The sequence below is a fragment of the Cervus canadensis genome, chromosome 4, assembly GCF_019320065.1.
Source record: "Cervus canadensis isolate Bull #8, Minnesota chromosome 4, ASM1932006v1, whole genome shotgun sequence".
NCBI classification, from domain to species: Eukaryota; Metazoa; Chordata; class Mammalia; order Artiodactyla; family Cervidae; genus Cervus; species Cervus canadensis.
Window position 1 is genome coordinate 27,978,507 of NC_057389.1, and position 19,713 is coordinate 27,998,219.

The following is a 19,713-nucleotide window of genomic DNA, read 5'->3' on the forward strand; positions in this document are numbered from 1 at the left end:
TTGCCATTTCCTTCTCTAGGGGATCTTCTTGACACAGGGATCAAAACCGGGTATGGTGTATTTCAGGTAGTCTCCTGCACTGCAGGCAGATTTCTTTACAGACTGAGCCATAGGGAAGTCCCCATTAATTCCACTACTTACTTTCTAATTTGATTGTGTTTCTTATAGAAATATCCAGTTGGATTTATACAGTATCAGCAAACGTGAGACATGGTGAAAATCTAGTCTTATCAGACATACATTTAATCCTCTTTAATAATGGTGTGCTGCAAAATAAAAGAAGTGAAATCTCTTAACAGAATGAGGCCATATAATTCAAGATGTCATCATTTAACAGAAATTCATCCCCAATCCTCTGTTCTCTACTTCTTAACATCCTAACTCAAAATTTGTAGAAATAATGGGTGAATTTGGAAGACATCATGCTAAACAAAATGACAGTCACAAAAAGATAAATACTGTTTGATTCCACTTATGTGAGATAACTACAGTAGTCAAATTCATAGAAAGTAGAAGGATGGTTGCCAGGGGTTGGGGTGGGGGGGATGAGTAGCTAGTGTCTAATGTGTGTAGAGTTTTGATTCTGTAAGATGAAAAGAGTTCAGGAACCTGGTTGCACAGCAATATGAACTGCACATTGGTCTGCTGAGCTATACACTTAAAAATGGTTAAGATGATAAATTTTATGTCATGTATAGGTATTCTCCTATAATTTTTAAAATAAATAAAAATTTCTTGAAATAATATTTTAGGTCTCTAGAGTCTTTTCCTGAGTTCATTAATTTTAATATTAATGATAAATAAATTTAGAGTGTACTTGAAGAATCCATAATTTTAAGACAAACTGGGGGAGGGAAAAAAGAAAGCCAACTTAATTAAACTGAGATATATTATGGCACTTCCTATATGCCACATATGTTTTAACAGTATGTTCCTGGCTATGAGTTATAATTATAGGAGTAAGGTGACAGGTATGTGGGAATTCATTATACTATGCTCTTTACTTTTGTATACTTAAAATTTTTCATAATAAGACATTAAAAATAAAGGTTCACTTTATTTCACTTTATTCACTTTTAAGGTTCACTTAAAAGTGACTGTAACAAGCTGGAATCAAGACTGCCGGGAGAAATATCAATAACCTCAGATATGCAGATGACACCACCCTTATGGCAGAAAGTGAAGAACTAAAGAGCCTCTTGATGAAAGTGAAAGAGGAGAGTGAAAAAGTTGGCTTAAAGCTTAACATTCAGAAAACTAAGATCATGGCATCTGGTCCCATCACTTCATGGGAAATAGATGGGGAGATAGTGGAAACAGTGTCAGACTTTAATTTTTGGGCTCCAAAAGCACTGCAGATGGTGATTGCAGCCATGAAATTAAAAGACGCTTACTCCTTGGAAGGAAAGTTAATGACCAACCTAGATAGCATATTAAAAAGAGACATTACTTTGCCAACAAAGGTCCGTCTAGTCAAGGCTATGGTTTTTCCAGTGGTCATGTATGGATGTGAGAGTTGGACTGTGAAGAAAGCTGAGCGCCAAAAAACTAATGCTTTTGAACTCTGGTGTTGGAGAAGACTCGAGAGTCTCTTGGCCTGCAAGGAGATCCAACCAGTCCATCCTGAAGGAGATCAGTCCTGGGTGTTCATTGGAAGGACTGATGCTGAGGCTGAAACTCCAATACTTTGGCCACCTCATGCAAAGAGTTGACTCACTAGAAAAGACCCTGATGCTGGGAAGGATTGGGGGCAGGAGGCGATGGGGACGACAGAAGATGAGATGGCTGGATGGCCTCACTGACTCGATGGACATGGGTTTGAGTAAACTCCGGGAGTTGGTGATGGACAGGGAGGCCTGGCGTGCTGTGATTCATGGGGTTGCAAAGTTGGACACGACTGAGCGACTGAACTGAACTGAGCTGAAAAGTGACTGCTAGTCACTCAGTCATGTCTGACTCTTTGTGACCCCATGGACTACAGACCTCCAGACTCCTCTGTCCATGGGATTTCCCAGGCAAGAATACTGGAGTGTGTAGCCATTCCCTTCTCCAGGAGATCTTTCTGATCGAACCCGGGTCTCCTGCACTGTAAGCAGATTCTTTACCATCTGAAGCACCAATGAAGGTATAAAGGTAGCTGTGCAAATAAACAAGGTGTGAAATTTAGCAGAGTAGGAGAATAAATGGGAAGGGCAAGGTGAATTTTCTAGTAAGACAGTGTTAAAAGATGGAATACAGTAAAATATGGAAATATTTTAGAATCTATTTTAAAAATATGAATTTGATGTAATTAGGATATGGTAAAGGGCTTTAAGAAAATCAATGTGAATTAATCAGAAAGACTACTGTAAAGAAGGAATTAAAAAGAAATTTAAATATCAGGAATCAAAAAAATTTTAATTTTAAATTTCTAAGAATAAAGTAAAATTTAAATTTTTTACTCTACATCTACATAAATTAGGAAATAAGCCCTTTAAATAATCAGCTCCTAAGCTGTTAGGGAAATGATCAAAATATTTCTAGTGTGTTGACATGAAATTTCAAGATATAATATAGTACATTTAACTGAAGAGACAGGAATTATTGGGGCAGGGGTGGGGGGTAAGGGAGCAGAAGGCTTTTAATTCTTCTTTAAAAATAACATACAAAGTAATCTAGTGTCAATTGTATAAAATCTAATCTCAAGATTAGTAGAATATTTTGTTTTCAGTATCTGAATGGTCTCTTTTCCTGTTTCTGCTATACAAAAGTGAGAGAGTAAGTTGAAAACCTATGGGAAATTATTTTATCAATAACCTGTGAAAAGTGGAATCACAGAACTAATTACTCATATCTAGCAAGTAAAAAAACAAAGCAAAAGAAAAAATTTTAGAAAGCAAGTTGCTTTGAAGTTTTAAACTGCACAAATTCCCAAAAAGGGTCTGAATCTAAGGCAAGGGTAAGAACTTACGTAATTACGAATAAAGTTTAGGGTCAAGAATAAATTGTTATGACATCAGAGAAAAGGAAGCACATATGTAACATATATAAAAGAGAGAACAGTACCAAAATCTAACCTATATACACATTACTCATATTCAACACATGTCATGATTTTGCTACAATTGCTTTATCTGTCCCTGGTGTGTTTTTTCTTTGCTAACCTCATCAATATCATTTTACACCTTAGTCATAATCAAATATCCCCAACTGTCTCCCCAAAAGAGTGCTTTTATAGTTGCTTTGTTTGAGTCAGGATCAAAACAAGGTTCACACATTACATTAGGGTATGGTTCTTGAATTTCTATTAATTTAGAGTCAGTCAGTTCAGTCAGTTCAGTCGCTCAGTCATGTCTGACTCTTTGTGACCCCATGAATCGCAGCACGCCAGGCCTCCCTGTCCATCACCAACTCCCGGAGTTTACTCAAACTCATGTCCATCAAGTCAGTGAGGCCATTCAGCCATCTCCTCCTCTGTCGTCCCCGTCTCCTCCTGCCACCAATCCTTCCCAGCATCAGGGTCTTTTCCAATGAGTCAACTCTTTGCATGAGGTGGCCAAAGTATTGGAGTTTCAGCTTCAGCATCAGTCCCTCCAATGAATACCCAGGACTGATCTCATTTAGGATGGACTGGTTGGATCTCCTTGCAGGCCAAGGGACTCTCAAGAGTCTTCTCCAATACCACAGTTCAAAAGCATCAATTCTTCGGCGCTCAGCTTTCTTCACAGTCCAACTCTCACATCCATACATGACCACTGGAAAAACCATAGCCTTGACTAGATGGACCTTTGTTGGCAAAGTAATGTCTCTGCTTTTTCATATGCTATCTAGGTTGGTCATTAACTTCCCTTCCAAGGAGTAAGCGTCTTTTAATTTCATGGCTGCAATCACCATCTGCAGTGATTTTGGAGCCCCCAAAAATAAAGTTCGACATTGCTTCCACTGTTTCCCCATCTATTTCCCATGAAGTGATGGGACCAGATGCCATGATCTTAGTTTTCTGAATGTTGAGCTTTAAGCCAACTTTTTTACTCTCCTCTTTCACTTTTATCAAGAGGCTTTTTAGTTCCTCTTCACTTTCTGCCATAAGAGTGATATCATCTGCATATCTAAGGTTATTGATATTTCTCCCAGCAATCTTGATTCCAGCTTGTGCTTCATCCAGCCCAACAGTTCTCATGATGTACTCTGCATATAAGTTAAATAAGCAGGGTGACAATATACAGCCTTGACGTACTTCTTTTCCTATTTGGAACCAGTCTGTTGGTCCATGTCCAGTTCTAACTGTTGCTTCCTGACCTGCATATAGGTTTCTCAAGAGGTGGGTCTGGTGGTCTGGTATTCCCATCTCTTTCAGAATTTTCCACAGTTTATTGTGATCCACACAGTCGAAGGCTTTGGCATAGTCAATAAAGCAGAAATAGATGTTTCTCTGGAACTCTCTTGCTTTTTTGATGATCCAGCGGATGTTGGCAATTTGATCTCTGGTTCCTCTACCTTTTCTAAAACCAGCTTGAACATCTGGAAGTTCACAGTTCACATACTGCTGAAGCCTAGCTTGGAGAATTTTGAGCATTACTTTACTAGCGTGTGAGATGAGCCATAATTTAGAGTAGTGCTATTCAAAGTGCGGTCTAAACTGGTGGCAATTCAACAACCAACTGTAACTTACCAGCCCAAAAACTGTTCTCAATCTACAAACTCTTTGTTACACGTCAACAAGATAAATTCAGAAAAGGAAAGTAAGGACTGAGAAACTTTCATAGCAAGCTGCCACTGTCAAGACATCCTAGTGCATGGTCAACAGACCCATTTCCTGAACCAGTCTCACCCTCCCATAGTAAGTTTCACAGGACCTGAGCTGCATACTAGTGTTTTACTCACTAGAACAACATGCTGCTTCCTGCCCCAAGGATATTTTAAAAACAAAACCCAAAAAAGCCTGGTTCTTAATTCTAAACAATTAGAAATACAATCCTCCTCCTCACTTCTTAACCCTACCATTAACTTTCTGAGGAAACTGGGTCAGTTGTCCTTTAGATTTCTGGATTTTTCTATTTGCTTCCCATGATGTCAATTAACTTGGTCCTCTATCACTTGACTTCCTTGATTGGTTCTATTCAGGTTCATCTTTGGTGGCAAGAATATTTCATAGACTGTGGTCTGTGATACATGTTATAAAACTTCAGAAAGTACACAGTATCTGGATACCCTATTTTGGGGCTTCCCTGGTGACTCAGGTGGTAAACAATCTGTCTGCAATGCAGGAGACCAAGATTTGATCCCTGGGTGGGGAAGATCCCCTAGAGAAGGGAATGGCAACCCACTCCAATTCTTGCCAGGAGAATCCATGGACAGAGGAGTCTGTTGGGCAACAAGTCTATGGGGTCACAAAGAGTCGGACATGACTGAGCAACTAACACTGTCACCCTGTTTTCAGCAAAGCTAAGATCGATTACTAGGTTCAGGTAATGATAGCTCAATCCCTCTTTTGTAAATTCCACATTAACTTTTCATCTAATGTTTTCACCTACTGATTATTACTGACTAATTCATTTCATTAGGGACTGAAAAGTGGTGATTTTCTAACTGAAGTCAGTTTTCATTTCAATCCCAAAGAAGGGCAACATCAAAGAATGTTCAAACTATTGTACAGTTGCACTCATTTCACATGCTAGTAAGGTTATGCTCAAACTCCTTCAAGGTAGCTTTCAGTAGTATGTGAACCAAGAACTTCCAGATGTTCAAGCTGGATTTAGAAAAGACAGAGGAACCAGAGATCAAGTTGCCAACATTTGTTGGGTCAAATAGAAAGCAAGGAAATTTCAGAAAAACATCTGCTTCATAGACTATGCTAAAGCCTTTGGCTGTACGGATCACAATAAACTGTGGGAAATTCTTAAAGAGATGGGAGTACCAGACCGCCTTGCCTGTCTCCTGAGAAAACTGTATTCGGGTCAAAGAAGTTAACAGTTAGAACTGGATATGACTCTAAAATTAGGGAAGAAGTATGACAAGGCTGTATATTGTCATCCTGCTTATTTAACTTATATGCAGAGTACATCATGTGAAATGCCAGGCTGGATGAATCACAAGCTGGAATCAAGGTTGCTGGGAGAAATATCAACAACCTTAGATATGCAGATGATACCACCCTAATGGCAGAAAGTGAAGAACTAAAAAGCCTCTTGACAAAAGTTAAATAGGAAAATGAAAAGGCTGGCTTAAAACTCAACATTCAAAAAACTAAAATCATGGCATCTGATTCCATCACTTCATGCCCAATAGAAGTGAGAGAAGTGGAAGCAGTGACAGATTTTCTTCTCTTGGGTTTTGCAAAATCACTGTGGATGGTGACTGCAGCCATGAAATTAAAAGACGCTTGCTCCTTGGAAGGAAAGCTATGACAACCCTAGACAGCATATTAAAAAGCAGAGACATCATTTTGCCCACAAAGGTCCATCTCGTCAAAACTAAGGTTTTTCCAGTAGTCATGTATGAATGTGAGAGTTGAAAAATAAAGAAGGCTGAGTGCTGAAGAATTGATGCTTTGGAATCATGGTGCTGGGGAAAACTCCTGAGAGTCCTTCAGACTGCAAGGAGGTGAAACCAATCAATCCTAAAGGAAATCAACCCTGAATATTCATTGGAAGAACTGATGATGAAACTGAAGCTCTAATACTTGGGCCACCCAATGTGAAGAGCAGACTCATTGGAAAAGACCCTGATGCTGGGAAAGATTGAGGGCAGAAGTGGGTGACAGAGCATCCTCTGTCTAATATTTTATCTGATATCTGATAATTAGACAGCATCACTGACTCAATGGACATGAATCTGAGCAAACTCAAGGCAATAGTGAAGGACAGGGAAGCCTGGCATACTGCAGTCCCTGGTGTCACAAAGAGTTGGACATGATATAACGATTGAACAACAATTGTCCTTTTTATGTTTATTGGAATTCTGGGGGCGCAGAAAACTTCCCCTTTTCAAATTAAGCTATTTAGTTACCATGAAATATAGTTCATACAGGACATGCAGGAGAAATGCTTATTTCTTTCCCTTTAACCAACAATTTTCAGACCAATGAGCTGATGCCCTAGATACTCGCAATGGTGTCCAACGAGTTAGGTTTGGAGTCTGTTCTGCTCCTCTCTGTCTGCCTGTTCGCCCCTCTCTCTCTCTCTTGCCCACTCTCTATCCCCCTTCCTTCTCTAATATTATGAGCTCATGGGTTTTTAAAATAAATACAGAAATACCTTGGCGATACAGAGGGCTGGGTTCCAGACTAACACAATCAAGCAAATATCACAATACAGTGAATCAAACAAATTTCTTTTGGTCTCCCAGTGTATATAAAAGTTATGTTTATACTATACTGTAGACTATTAAGTGAGCAATAGCATTAAGTTTAAAAACACAATATATAAACAAAAAATACTTTATTGCTAAAAAATGCTAACTATCATCTAAGCCTTCAGCAAGTCATAATCATTTTGCTGGTGGAGTGTCTTGCCTTTATGTTGATGGCTGCTGACTCATGATGGTGGTGGTTGCTGAAGGTTGGGATGGCTGTGGCAGTTTCTTAAAGTAAGACAACAATGAAGTCTACCACATCAATTAACTCTTTCACCAATGATTTCTCGGTAGCATGCAATGTTGTTTGATAGCATTTTACCCATTCCCTGGTGGTCCAGTGTTATGACTCCATGCTTTCATGTTCATGACCCAAGTGCAGGGCCCAACAAGCTACACAGTGTGGCCTAAAAAATAAAATAAATTGGAGTCTGTCTTCACAAACCCTGCTACTGCTTCATCAACTAAGTTTATATAATATTCTAACTATTTTGTTGTCAATTCTTCACAGAATCTTCACCACGAGTAAATTCTATCTCAAGAAACCACTTTCTTTGCTCATCCATAAGAGGCAACTCCTTACCTTTTCAAGTTTTATCACGAGACTCCAGCAAGTGAGTCACATCTTCAGGCTCCACTTCTAACTCCAGTTCTCTTGCTATTTCTACCACATCTGCACTGACTTCCTCTACTGAAGTCTTAAACCCCTCAAAGTCATCCATGAGGGTTGGAATGAACTTCTTCCAAATTCCTGTTAATGTTGACATTGTTATTTCTTCCAATGAATCACAAATGTTCTTCATGGCATCTAGAATGGTAAATCCTTTCCAGAAGGCTTTCAATTGACTTTGACCAGATTCACCAGAGGAGTCACTATTACAGTCTTATGAAATGTATTTCTTACAAAATGAGACTTAAAAGTTGAAAATACTCCTTGATCCATGGGCCACAGAATGGACATTGTATAAAAACAATTTTAATCTTGTACATCTCCCTCAGAGCTCTTGGGTAACTAGGTATGTAGTCAATGAGCAGTGCTATTTTGAATGAATCTTTTTTTCTGAATGGTATGTCTCAACAGTGGGCTTAATATATTGAGGTGTTATAAATAGATGTACTGTCATCCAGGATTTTTTGCTCCAGTTATAGAAAACGGGTATAGTAGATTTAGCATTGGAGAAGGCAATGGCACCCCACTCCAGTACTCTTGCCTGGAAAATCCCATGGACGGAGGAGCCTGGTAGGCTGCAGTCCATGGGGTCGCAAAGAGTCAGACATGACTGAGCGACTTCACTTTCACTTTTCACTTTCATGCATTGGAGAAGGAAATGGGAACCCACTCCAGCGTTCTTGCCTGGAGAATCCCAGGGACGATGGAGTCTAGTGGGCTGCCGTCTATGGGATCGCACAGAGTCGGACACGACTGAAGCGACTTAGCAGCAGTAGCAGCAGCAGATTTAGCATAACCTAAAGGACCCTAAGATTTGCAGAATGTAAATGAACATTGGCTTCAACTTAAAGTCATCAGCTGCATTAGTCACTAACAAGAGATTTGGTTGGTCTGTTCTCTGAAGCTTTGAAGCCAGGCATTGACTTCTCTCTAGCTATAAAGTCCTAGATGGCATCTTCTTCCAATAGAAGACTGTTTTGTCTACACGGGAAATTTTTTGTTTCGTGTAGTCACCTTCACTAATAACCTTAGCTAGATCTTCTAGATAACCTGCTGCAGCTTTTACATCAGCACTTGCTGTTTCAATCTGCACTTTAATGTTATGGAAATAGTTTCTTTCCTGAAACCTCATGAGTGAAACTCTGTCAAGCTTCAAATTTTTCCTCTGCAACTTCCTCACCTTTCTCGGCCTGCAAAGAATTGAAGAGTTAGAGCCTTGCTCTGGATTAGGTTTCAGCTTATGGGCAGTTGTGGCTAGTTTGATCTTCCCAACCACTAAAGCTTTCTCCTTAGAGAAAAGCAGTTTCACTTTCTTATTGTTCATGTCTTCACTGGAGTAGCACATTTTATTTCCTTCAGGAGCTTCTCCTTTGCATCTACAACTTGGCTAACTGTTGTAAGAGTCCTAACTTTTGACCTGTCTCAGTTTTTGATATGCCTTCTTCACTAAGCTTAATCATTTCCAGTTTCTGATTTAAAGTGAGGCAATGCTTACTTTCACTTGAACACTTAGAGACCATTGTTAATGTTGTTAATTGGTCTAATTTCAATATTGCAATGTCTCACGGAATAGAGAGGCCTGAGGAGAGGGACAGAGATAGGGCAATGGCCAGTCAGGACACACACATTCATTAAGTTCACTGTTAATGGGCAGGGTTCATGACACTCCAAAATAATTACAATACTAAATCAAAGCTCACTGATCACAGATCACCATAACAAATATAATAATAATGAAAAAATGTGAAATACTGTGAAGATTATCGAAATGTAACATAGAGATATGAAGTGAACAAAGGCTGTTGAAAAATTGGCACTGATAGACTTGCTCAACATAGGATTGCCACAAACCTTAAATTTGTAAAACATACAATATCTACAAAGTGCAATAAAACAAGGTAACCCTCTAATGGGTTTCAAACAATTGTATTCATTGTTATTTACCATCTTCTGCTCCCCTTTCTTATTGTAGAAAATTCAGAATAATATATCAGTGTGCTGTGCTATGCTTAGTTGCATCCAACTCTTTGCAACCCCATGAACTGTAGCCCTCCCCGCTCCTCTGTCCATGGGAATTCTCCAGGCAACAATGCTGGAGTGGGTTGCCATGCCCTCCTCCAGGGGACTCTTCCCAACCCAGAGATCCAACCCAGGTCTCCAGCACTGCAGGCAGATTATTTACCATCTGAGCCACCAGGGAAGCCCAAGAATACTGAACGGGTAGCCTATTCCTTCTCCAGGCGATCTTCCTGACCCAGGAATCAAACCAGGGTCTCCTGCATTGCAGGCGTATTCTTTACCAGCTGAGCTACCAGGGAAGCCTCAATATACCAATACTACAGTATATAGTTTTCATATAGTTTTCTGAAAACCTAACTAGAATTTCATTCAGACCAATCCAGTATACTTGGTGCTAATAGACTTTCATCAATTTTCTGAAAACCTAACTACAATTTCATTCATAGCATTATTTATCTAACAAAAGACACTGAAAATTTCAATCAACCAACTAAAAATGATAATCATACAATAACTGTCCACATGCCAGAAACTACGCTAAACTTTTAGAATGCAAATCTCACTTAATCCATACAACAACCATGTTGGGTATTATTGTTATTCCTATTTTATAGGTAAAGAAAATGAAGTTTGGTTACATTAAGTAAATTGTCTAAAATCCAGCTAGTAGAGGACTATGGCAAAGGAAATAATGGTAGAGCAAGGATTTACACTCAGCCCTATCTAACTCTGAAGCCTATGATCTTAACCACTATCTTTAATATCTGATACACCATCACATTAAACAATGGCTCTTAGGAAGAGTGTACCAACCTTCCGAGGGGTTTGGAGATGTTAGGAGTAGGAAAACAAGAATGGTCCTGACCGGATGCCAATAGAATTAAGCCCCACCAAAAAAATACTGATTTAGAAGCATTCTCCTTAATCTGCATACCTCCAGATATAAAAAACTAGGACATTTTGACTATTTTAAGAAATTTCTTTCTTTTAAAATATTAAATTATTTATATGTTTCATTCACACTGCTTTTCTCATGAACTCTGCAGAAATAATGATATTTTGCCTTACCTAAAATGTTGAATTACACCAATTCTCTAAATATTAAAAGATAAAATGGGTGGTACCAAAGTGGTTTGTGAACAAACCTGAAAACATGAGTGACAGTATACATATTCTTTAAAGAAGTCTCTTTATATAGGGATAAACAAAGTTCTTTTTAAAAATGAGGGGCAAGAAGGGGCAGAGAGAGGCACTAAAAAGTTATATAAGAAACCTTTTGGGGATGATAGATATGCTTACTCATGATTGTGGTGAAGGTTCAAGGTCTGTACTATGTCAAAACTTATCAAATTATACACTTTAAATATGTGCAGTTTATTGTTTGTCAATTGTATACCAATAAAACTATTTTTAATACAAAAATTAATTCCTGGAGCCTAAAAAGTAAAAGTTTAAGTATTGTTTCCAAACAGTTCCACAAAGCCTGAGATGTAATAAGGATGGAAGGTTTATAGGAGGTAACGAAGTAACTGATTCACGATTTCCTTCTTAAATGGGGTATAAGACTGCAGAAATTAAGTAGCAAAAATACTAACATTCTAAAATACAGTAAAGAAGGATCTCTTTGCCTGGAGTCCTTTATCCTAATTCAGATCAACAGCATGCATTGAGGCAAGGTGAGAAACCAGTCAACACCAGGCAGACACCCAATCCCAGAAGTCACCCACTGGCCACACAGAGCCATGGCATGTAGTTTCAGTCCTCACTGTCTTTGAAAAGTATCTTTTTAAATTAGTTGCCAACATTTAAAATTTTAGATATTACCCTTTTTTTTTTTTACTTTACTTTTTTTTTTTTACTTTACTTTTTTTTTAACTTTACATCTTTTTTACTTCTCTTGGAAGATTTGGTAAACTCCTGGGCCCATGTTTCTAACCTGTCAGCCATAGGCCCCGACTCAGTGTCCACACTGTCTTGTCCCTAGCAGCTTGACCCAGCTACACTACCCCACCAGGTCTTCACAGACTCTTGAGTTTGCAATCCTTACCCTAAGGCTGTAAAGATTTTCTCTGATGAATGTTTTTGGGTTTTTTTGATACTATCTATAGGCTCATGCCCACATTAAAGAGAATAGTCCTTAACTAGACGCATAATTCTCACTCCAAAGGGTAGGCAGATTTTCTAACTCAGCAGGAAGTGGCAGCAAACAAGAAACTAGACTTAGCCATAGCCATCCTTGAAGTAGAGGCAAGGAAGGCCAAGAATAAAAACAAATCCTGGAAACTGGCTCTTATGGCACTACTTTCAACAAATTCAGTGAAGAAACTTCTGACATATAATTCCCCCCCTGGAGATCTTCCCCAACGACCCCCAACACACACAAACACATACACATACACATATACACACACACACACACACACACACATACACCCAACTTCCTCTCTAACCTTCCCCTCCCCAACTCTACTAGGCCCCTGAAATGGTACAGGAATCTATTATTCAGCCTCCAGCTTAAGATAAAAGAAAAAATTCTTTTCTTTTTTTTTTAACCTGGTGAAAAGGGAAAGTTCCCAAAGTATAATCACACAAATTATTACAGGACAAAATGGGTCAGAAACCTATTCTCATCCAATGAATAAACAACCAACATTTTAACCATTTTGTATCAGAAGCATTAACATTAAAATCAGGAAGAAGACAAAGAGATCTGTTATTACTATTAACAGTTTTCTACTCAATTCATAAAAATAATAGGGAGAAATATTACAAAGAAGGCAATTAAAAACTCCCCATTTGTAGATAGCCTCATTCTACTTAGAATACACACAGAAATTACTGAAAAATTATGAAAATTAGGAGAATTTAGTAAGATGAATGGTTACAAAAGTAATATATAAAAATTAGTAGTTCCTCTATATGTTGATAATAATCATAGAAGAAATAGATTAGAAATTCAAACATAACAGAAAGCAAAATTATAAAATACTCAGCACCAAAAATAATAAAAGGTGCTATTAAGATCATATATCCTAGACCGAGAGACACCTTAAGGGTTTATGAACTGTCCCATCGCTAACTTAGAGAGTAGGGCTGGAATCTACCACAAGAAATTGACTCTACACCTCTGAACCCTGACATGAACTCCCTGCCAAAGCTTAGCTGACATATGACCCAAGAGGAAATCATGGCTTCTGTCCCCAGTGACAATCTGAACCTGATCAAGACCTGCATTTCCCTGGCCTCTAGTTCTGAATCATAAGAATCAGCTCAAAAATGTTCACATTTCTCAGATTTCATACAGGAAACAGAGCTAATCAACAGAGACACAAGATTTCACCACTTTTTCACAAATCAGATAAAACATCAAGTAGAAAAAACTTACTTATTCTCTAAAACAGGGATTTCAAAGACCTCTTAAAGAGCTTTTGGCAGAGAATCTTACTAAATACATGTGTGGAAATAAATGAGTACACAGACTTTTTACGTTACTATTAATATTACTGAACAGAACCAAAAGAAAGAATGTTTTGGAATGTGTTTATATTATTAAGAAATTCCCAAAGATATAGTCTTCCAAAGCTATGGTTTTTCCAGTGGTCATGTATGGATGTGAGAGTTGGACTATAAAGAAAGCTGAGCACCAAAGAACTGATGGTTTTGAACTATAGTATTGGAGAAGACTCGTGAGAGTCCCTTGGACTGCAAGGAGATCAAACCAGTCAATCCTAAAGGAAATCAGTCTTGAATATTCATTGGAAGGACTGACGCTGAAGCTGAAACTCCAATATGTTGCCCACCTGATACAAAGAACAGACTCACTGATGCTGGGAAAGATTGAAGCAGGAGGAGAAAGGGACGAAGATGAGATGGTTGGATGGCATCACTGACTCGATGGACATGAATTTGAGTAAGCTCCGGGAGTTGGTGATGGACCAGGAAGCCTGGCGTGCTGCAGTCCATGGGGTCACAAAGAGTCGGACACGACTGAGCAACTGAACTGAACTGAACAGTCCTCTATAATTCAGAAGTTGTGATTATTTGACCATGGTTTGATGTCTGGATTATCTTTTCACTCTCTGGACAAAAGTAGTTTCCTAAGAAAATTAATAGTATAAACAAATGGTTTGAAGCACCACAGAAGCATCTGTTTACATTTAGATAATTAATATGCTAAGCACTCTTATCTACTAAATTAAAGCAGGTCACCTAAGGACTTTTCTAGATAATACTTCATTAGCCTAATTATAATGGGTATATAAAGCTAAAGTAATAAAATGGACATCTGTTTTAAAACATTCTTCAATTTAAGCCTTTTACTAAATCAAACTAGCTTTCATACATTACTTTCAATTACTCAGGTTTTAAGTAGGGAAAAATAAAAACCTCCATTGAAATAGAAAATAAAATTCTTACCTTTGAAGCTCTCCATTCCCAACCATCACCTATCTTCTGTGAATGTTTAATGAATTCTGCACAATAATGCTGGAATGTTTTTTCTCCAAAGAACTCATCTTCTTCCATACTAAATGAGAACTGAAATATAAAAACTAAGTATTAACATCAGCTGTGGAATGAATACTGAAAGGAATTCTGCTAATTCATGTATTTCTTTAAACAAACCAAAATTTGGCATGGACATTGGAAAATAACCCCAAAGCCATTCCAAAAAAAAAAAAAAAAGTGTTTTGTTTCCATCTTTCTCTCCCTATCCCCATCTTTTAATCAGGAAGAAAATTTGATCAACATGAAAACTCAAATCTAGTTTTTGAGTTGTAACAAATACATATCTATGGTTCAAAAAGTCTAGTTTGTCCATAAATTGAGTTTCAAGTGTTTATATTATCTCCCTTCTAATGCTTAATGCTTCCAAACAACCTCCTCAGACTTCCTTCTCTATCTCCTACCTTAGCTCTTATATAAACAGCATGACAGTGATTAGTGGAGCTGGGCCGTTCTTCCCACTTTATTCGAGTTCAACTCACTAACAAATGATGTTCCAAAGCCTAAAGTAACTGTTTCACAAGGTGTAAGGTTATGATCACCTAATTAATTATCTACTTTATTGAGTCAGCAAATGTGACAAATCAAGGATTATCCTTATATTTGTTACATAAATCTGTCCAAAACATGAAATACTGTTTATAGAAAGAAAACTTTAGAGCATCTGAAAGGAAACTCACAGGTTATATAGTTCAAGTCTCTTGATGAGAAAAGTCAGACCAAGTGAATGCCCACATTCTCTTCGTTAGTGATAAGCATCATCAGACAATCAGCACTTGGTTACTGCTTACTATGTCAGGTACTTATGCTGGACACTTCACATTCCCACTTAATCCTCACACAACCCAATGGCTGTTGCTATCCTCAATCCTCCAAAGAAAAAGGGAAAGTAATCTGTCCAAGAATGTAGTTGTTGTTTAGTCGGTCAGTCACATCCAACTCTTTGGCAACCCCACAGACTACCGCCCACCAGGGTACCCTGTCTATGGTATTTCCCAGGCAAGAATACTGGAGTGGGTTGCCACTTCCTTCTCCAGGGGATCTTCCAGAACCAGGGATCGAACCTGCATCTCCTGCATTGGCAGGCGGATTCTTTACCACTGAGCCACCAGGGAATCCCAAGAATATAAATGAGGAAAACTCAAAGATACAAATGAAGAAAACTTCAAACCCCAGTTCAACTCCAGGGCCAAAGATCTATCTATACTACTGATTCCCAGTACAGTGTTCTTTCTGATTATTCAAATTTACTATGACCTACATAAGAATTTGTTCATTCACCAATAAATACATATCGAATTTCTACTAAGTAGTAGGCACTATGCATAGACAAAGGTTAGATACACAAAAAATGAAAAAATATATAATCCTTGCCCTGCAAGAACTTATCTTGCAATGAAGGGAGATAACCAGTAACAATAATTACAGTAGAAACTCTTAACCAAGCACCACTCAACTTGCCAGGTTAAATGACACAATGTCTACTCCCTCTATAAAACACTGACTACAGCATGCTTATTATGAAGCATCTCTACTCCTATCAGTTGAGTGTAAGTTCACAAACCACATTCATGTATCATAAATACATACTTTAATACAACACAAACCAAATCAGTAAAATGTAAGTTAAAAAAGATACCTGTTATTTCTATGATGTAGACTTTATAAAGACTTGCAAAGACTATAAAGGCTAGTCTTTATATGAAAATATATACTATTGAACTAGTTTTAGGCAATACAACTGAAAAGATTGGCTGAGGGGAAAAAAATCATACAAACCAAGGATTCTGCACTCAGACTGTTGCTCAAGTGGCTTATGTTCTTTCTTTTAAACCCAAAGTAGAAATTTAGAGGATGCATTCCACATTCGGTATAATTAAGAATGAACAATAAATTTGAATCAAGTACCCATACGCAAAGAAAATGCCTTGGTAATACATGGGAAAACTGGCAAATGAATATATTTATATGTTTTAAGTTGAAATAAAATGTTTTAGGTACATAAGTATAATTTTTCTAATTCTATCTTTAACCAAATCTTTCAATTAAGAGCTCACCTCTCAATTCTGACAGCACTGGAAAAAAGGACTCCAAGTTAAAGTATACAATGAAGCAATGCACAGATTATGGTAGGCACAAGAAGAGTCCCTAACAAAGAGGGGAAGTTGTGGGAAAGTGTGGGGTGGGAGTGGAGTTGAATCTGTAAGGTATGTGGGAGTTTTTGCAGGGTAACTGTCAGTGAGTGAATGCAGGGATTGGAACAGTGGTCCACGCAGGGAGGATGGTGTGAACCAAGGTAAGTAAGGGTATAAAGAACTGGAAGTTTGATGCCACCAACATAATAAGGTAAATATACGAAGAGGGACTTCCCTGGTGGTCCAGTGGCTAAGACTCTGCACTCCCAAAGCAAGGGGCCTGGGTTCGATTCCTGGTTAGGAAACTAGATCCTACATGTTGCAACTGAAAAAAGATCTTGCATATCACAACTCAGACCCAGCATAACCAAATAAAAAATATATATATTTTGTCTTAAAGAGATAGGCAGAGAGTAAGGGAAGGTAGAGATAGTCAAATCCTATGCAAGTTAATCTGTCTGCCCTCACTGCTGCTGCTGCTGCTAAGTCGCTTCAGTTGTGTCCGACTCTGTGCAACCCCAGAGACAGCAGCCCACCAGGCTCCCCTATCCCTGGAATTCTCCAGGCAAGAACACTGGAGAGGGTTGCCATTTCCTTCTCCAACTAGTGGAGCAGAAATGGATGGGAAAGGTCTCAAAGATACTAGATAGAATAGTAATGAACTTCCTGACAGGAGGCTTGTATACCATGCCAGAGTCTGAACCATTTCCATAGGAAAAGAGAATCAGAAATTGGAGCTGAAAAGTCAGAACAGTAAATTACTGATGGTTGGGCTTTCCTTGTGGCTCAGCTGGTAAAGAATTCGCCTGCAATGTGGGAGACCTGGGATTGATCCCTGAGTTGGGAAGATCCCCTGGAGAAGGGAAAGGCTACCCATTCCAGTATTCTGGCCTAGAGAATTCCATAGACTGTATAGTCCATGGGTTTGCAAAGAGTCTGATGACTGAGTGACTTTCACTTTCACATTCCATGGAGTAAGTATCTAAAGGGCACAGCTTGAGGGCAGGGAGGAGAGTTAGAAGCTGTTACAGTGGTCTATGAAAGGTCATGAGGAGCTAAACCCAGGCAATGAAAGGGAGCAGAAAGAATTGCCGTTGTTTTAGTTGCTGAGTCCTGTCTCTCTTGTGACCCTATTGGACTGTAGCCCTCCAGGCTCCTCTGTCTATGGGACTTTCTGGGCAAGATTACTGGAGTGGGTTGCAAGTCCCTCCTCCAGGGGATCTTCCTGACGTAGGGATCAAACCTGCATCTCCATATCTCCTGCACTGCAGGCGGATTCTCTACCACTGAGCCACCATGGGGGAAGCCCCGCAGAAAGAATATGTATCTTAAATTAAGGAGGGAGGCCAAGATGAACTTAAAAGATCTGGAATTCATTTGTTTAAAAGAGACAAATGAAACCATGAGAGTAAACATTGCAAACTAGAATGCATATGGCAGATTCTTAATACGGCTTCTGGTGCATTATGAAATTTTACACTAAATTTTGTGTGTATACACCTACCTATATTTTGAAAAGGAAAGATTCTAGAATTTTCAACAGATTGCTTGAGGAGTCTTAACCAAAAAGTTAGGAACCTCTGTGCATAGTGAAAAGAGAGGTGTTTTGAGAAAGAAACCTTCAGAGCAGCAGCAATTAAGGGACCTATAAAGGTAGAAGAACAAACACAAGAGCTAGAGAATAAGGAATGAGGCGTTAGGAGATCCCAGCAAGAGCAATGCCACAGAGACAGGGAATAAAGGTTTCAAGGGAGTAGAAAATAACTAACAAAGAACCAACACTGTCAAAAGAAAAGAGAGACCCATTAAGAAAAGGGTTGAAAACATGTATGGAGCTTGAAAATGAAGCAGTCATTGATGCCTTAGTGAGCAGTTTCAGCAATGGTAGAGAAAGCAGGCTGTGATGGGCTAAAGAGAAAACTACACATACAGAAATAAGCAAAATATTTGTAGACTATTTTTCAAAAATTTGATTGGAAAGTAGATACAAATGGTAACCGAAGCAGTACATAGGCTTAAGGGAGGATATTGTTTTTCCTAAGAAAGGAGATAAGAATAGATGTTTAAGCTGAGCAAAGGGGGTTGGAGAGAAGGAAAAGTTGAAAATACCAAATAGAGAAAGTGACTGATGAAGCAATATCCTAAAGAGGCTGGGAGGAGATATAGTCATCAGTACCGGAGGATGGATATGAGTAACACGACACCCCTTGCAATCGAAGGAAAGGCATTTGAGGATGAATATTAAGGAAGACAAAGTCTGATGATCACAAGATTTTCAGATACAGGGGTAGAGGACAGTGAGGTGTTTGAGGAAGCAAGTAAAGATTAGGAATTGCTAGTGAAGAAGATGAGAGGACAGCATTTAAAGATAAGCAGACACAAAGAAAGGCCCAGCACAGGTTGGGAGCCTGAATTTGTGGTACAGCATTCTATGAGGTATTGTGGTTGCCTTCAGCAGTGCTCAGCTCACTTCCCCTTGTCAGAACCAGCAGAGAGGGCTGCACTGATTACACATAAAGCTGAGTTTTGCTGGCTGAGTCAGTGAAAGAATATGGGTAAAAGAAGGAAAAGAATATGCTACTGAGAACAACAGCTCAAAGGTCCAAATTATGTAAAAAAAAAATAAAAGATGCTGAGAAGGGGCTATAAAAATACGGCAGTATCAAGAAATATTACATATGAAAGATGGTGAAGAACAACTGCAGTGAAAGGAGGGCAATGAAAGAATGGGAAGACTATGAGACTTAGGACTTGAGAAGGTCTCAGCTGTGGCCATGGAAATTAAATATATAAAGTAGCTTGGAAATGAAGGTCACTGGAGCTCAGGAAGTTTAAAAAACTATAAGACATAATGTTTGCTGTCTTCCACACAGACACTTAAGTCACTTAGGATTATTAGGAGAGCTATCAGGAACAGAGAGCTCTTTTAAAAATATGGAAGCTCAACTAAGAGACTTAGAAATGACAACTGGCAAATGGTAGAAGACAGTAGAGCACAGAGGTGGTAAGTAACACAGAGGTGGTAAGTGTAGTATACAATGCCAAGACCATCAA

General features: G+C 38.6%; 1 protein-coding gene across 3 annotated transcripts in view; it reads right to left on the minus strand.

Annotated features, from left to right (window-relative positions):
• Positions 1-19,713, minus strand: part of ATG10 (autophagy related 10) — a 249,392-nt gene that overhangs the window by 218,386 nt on the left and 11,293 nt on the right. For all 3 annotated transcript variants that reach the window (XM_043464732.1, XM_043464731.1, XM_043464733.1), the window contains exon 2: positions 14,438-14,557. In XM_043464732.1, the coding sequence (XP_043320667.1) occupies positions 14,438-14,545 (108 nt within the window). In that variant the 5' untranslated portion in view covers positions 14,546-14,557. The remainder of the gene's footprint in view (positions 1-14,437; positions 14,558-19,713) is intronic.